At 36.8% G+C, this 3426-nt stretch overlaps 1 protein-coding gene across 1 annotated transcript; it reads left to right on the forward strand.

Annotated features, from left to right (window-relative positions):
• Positions 1-241: 241 nt before the first annotated feature.
• Positions 242-3032, forward strand: LOC122327425 (macrophage mannose receptor 1-like). The gene is made up of 7 exons (XM_043222786.1): positions 242-278; positions 364-730; positions 1357-1688; positions 1847-2197; positions 2280-2603; positions 2692-2792; positions 2901-3032. Exons 1-7 carry the CDS (start codon positions 242-244, stop codon positions 3030-3032), a joined length of 1644 nt encoding a protein of 547 aa, XP_043078721.1.
• Positions 3033-3426: the final 394 nt, after the last annotated feature.

A 3426-nucleotide genomic window follows, 5' to 3' on the forward strand; every position in this document is an offset into this window, starting at 1 on the left:
GGAAATTAAGATATATAATATATAAATGTAGAATACACAAATAGTTATCCCTACCTTACTAGGTCGAGACAATGTGTAAAATTGTTTAAAGCAAGCTTTTCTTGATATTAATTACATTATTAATTACAAAATATGTATGTATTATATGTCATAATCTATTTGGAGTTCATTCTTTGTAATTCTGACGGAAAATGTATGTTTGATCACCTATCATTAGAATACAATGAAGAGGATCCACAGTATGGATGGGAGTCTGTTTGTGCTGCTTGTGCTGTCAGGTTGGTATGTTTTTAAAGAACTTGTGTGTGTGTGTGTGTGTATATATATATATATATATAATCTCACAATAAATCAATTTCACAGGGCTTCTGAAGACCACTTCTGGTCTCTCTCGTCAGTACTACTATATAAATGCGAGAATGTCATGGCCAGAGGCTCAGAGTTACTGTAGAGCAAAACACACTGATCTGGCTACTGTAGACAGCATGGATGATGCAAGCGGGCTGATAAATTTCGTGGATGCTGGATACAGTGGATCAGTGTGGATTGGACTGAAGAGGGGGACACAGAAACGCTGGGTTTGGTCTAATGGAGAAGATACACTTGCAGAGTACAAGGCCTGGGGTGCAGGAGAACCGGACATTCGAAACAATTGTAGCTTTCTTGCCTATGGAGTTTGGAATACTTTACAATGCTCAACTTTGATTTACTTTGTGTGCTACAATGGTAAGTTATGAGTTCATGACTGCATTCAGTAACAAACATACAGTTTAGCCAACCTGGTCTCATAAATATACTTACCTCTGTGCACTTTTTTGTGCAACACTGTGTTTACATACTGTACCTTATTGGACGTTTCACTACAGTTTCAAAGAGAAATGTCCAATGGCCTAAAATGCAGGCTCAATACATGAAGCCTGGTGTGTTTTTATCACGCTTATATAGGTACATATTGCTTTTCTTTTTATCATATTGCTTCATTTGCTGATGCAAACATGTATAAACATGTGCTTCATTTGTTGATCCGTCCATTTCAACGACCTTTTTTAATGTGGATTGGAACTGTTTTGTCGAACCGTAGTTACACAGGATAGTGAGCTACCATGATATTCTTCAAGTAATTGTGCAAAAATTATGCTTTATTAATCAAAATTCTGTAAAATCATGTTAAAAGGAATAAGAGTTTTACTGCCTATTGATTTATTTTGGAAACTGCAGTCATGTGTACTTATTGGTACGTATTTTGTGCCTCACTAAAAAATGCACCCAGGTATATTTCTGCAATGAGACCAGGTAGGTTTAGCTGAGATCAGGAGTTGTGACCTTATTCTTATTTTTTTCCCTCTGGACAGAAAGCACTGGATACATTTGGGTAAAGAAGCAGAAGAACTGGACAGATGCTCAGAGCTACTGCAGACAGCAATACACAGATCTGCCTACCATCCACAACGCTGTGGAACACAATCAGCTCAAGAGTATTATTTTATATACATCATGGGTCTGGATTGGTCTGTTCCAGGACTATTGGGAATGGTCTGACAAATGGAGCAACTTCTTCAGATACTGGGCAGCAGGTCAACCACGTCAGACATCAGGATCTGGTGACTGTGTTGGCATGACAACAGCCGATTCTGGGAAATGGATTCATGAAAGCTGTGATCTACACCATCCTTTTATCTGCCATGGATGTGAGTTTTTTAACAAAAGAGAACAATGTTTCTCTGTGTTTTGTCTTTTGTACATTATTTATGTGTTTATAGGCACATACTGCACTGATAACAATCAAAATTGTACCACAGTACATCTATTCCTTTACAATCCGGTTTTTCATTTCAATTTGTTATAGGGCCCAAGTCTCCTTACCGCACATACCAGTATATGAATGAAAGCATGATCTGGCAAGATGCACAGAGTTATTGCAGAGCGAGATTCACTGATCTGGCCACTGCTGACACCATGAATGATGTGAGAAGGCTAGTAAACATAGTGGATCCTGGATACAATGGATCAGTATGGATAGGTCTCCACACCGGGACTCAGTCTCGCTGGGTCTGGTCTATGGGGGAAGGCACAATCTCTAACTACACTATCTGGAACCCAGGAGAACCTAGTGGTGATGGGAAGTGTGTGAGGACTTTTAATGGAAGCTGGTATGATGAAAGCTGCAGCACTCTTCTCCCATTTGTGTGTTTCAATGGTGAGTCCTTAAAGCTTAAGTTTGTTTCCACTTTAGCCAATCCTTGACTGAGGGCTGATCCATGTCTTGTATTTCTCATCAGACAGCACTGGTTTTATTACAACTGAATCTGCTATGACATGGAGAGATGCTCAGAGTTACTGCAGACAACAACATACTGATTTAGCGAGCATCAGCAGCCCAGAGCAGCAGAATCTGCTCAGTAATGAATTGTCGCTCTGGATTGGTCTGTTTCTGGACTCTTGGGAATGGTCTGATCAATCCAATCTCAGTTTTAGACACTGGGACGCAGATCAACCATCACAGACTTCAGGATCTGGTGACTGTGTTGGCATGACAACAAACAATTCTGGGAAATGGACTCAAAAGAGCTGTGATCTACAGCAGCCTTTTATCTGCTATGGAGGTGAGTTTCGTACAGAGATTAACAACTGTGATACATAATTTAATATGTTACATATTACATGTTTTTCTTTAACCATGTTTTTCTTTAGCTGACAAATTAATAAGAAAACAGATTGTACGTTTAAAGTTGTCCTGTAATGGGAAATGTACATTAAATGATCCCTCTCTACAGACTGCCTTTCTAAACATGGTATGTATTGTTTATCTGTTTATTTACTTATATATATATATACACTATGTAGCCTATAAGTAGGACATGGTTTTTAGTTTTGTTAATTCCTTTTTGATGGTTTTCCAGATAAGTGAAAAACTGAAGAGCATGGGGCTAGAAAGTGACAACATTAAATGGATCCAGAGGGAAGACGAAGAGGTGTTTCATCTAGAGAGCAAACATACAGAAAAATCAAATAATCAGTGTAACAGGAAGTAATCATCAATGTACTTCTTTGAAGTTAGTTTTTTAAAACAGACTAACAGAGGAACAGGGAGTAGTAGTAGTAGTAGTAGTATCTATTGTTTAAAAACAAAAGTGGATAAATGGTTGTAGTATAATATATTTAGGGACAATTGATTATGAATATATATATATATATATATATATATATATATATATATATATATATATACGTTCTGTTTCAATAACTACATTAATGAATCTAGCACGAGTTTAACTACAAATAGTTGTGTTCTTACAAGATTAAACATCTTTACCTAATAAATTATCAATACTCAAGTTTTTATATGTAAATATTTTGGAACATTAAATAATAGTAGTAAAATCAACACTAAAGGTAAAATGGGAAATAACTTTTTAGTGTATATGC

Source organism: Puntigrus tetrazona, chromosome 2 (genome assembly GCF_018831695.1).
Source record: "Puntigrus tetrazona isolate hp1 chromosome 2, ASM1883169v1, whole genome shotgun sequence".
NCBI lineage: Eukaryota > Metazoa > Chordata > Actinopteri > Cypriniformes > Cyprinidae > Puntigrus > Puntigrus tetrazona.

Excerpts from the sequence above, each read along its gene's own strand:
- LOC122327425 (XM_043222786.1), top strand. The coding sequence starts at position 242 with ATGGATGGGAGTCTGTTTGTGCTGCTTGTGCTGTCAG. Across the intron at positions 731-1,356 it reads TTTGTGTGCTACAATGGTAA|CACTGGATACATTTGGGTAA; the intron begins GTTATGAGTTCA and ends CTGGACAGAAAG. Across the intron at positions 2,793-2,900 it reads AGACTGCCTTTCTAAACATG|ATAAGTGAAAAACTGAAGAG; the intron begins GTATGTATTGTT and ends ATGGTTTTCCAG.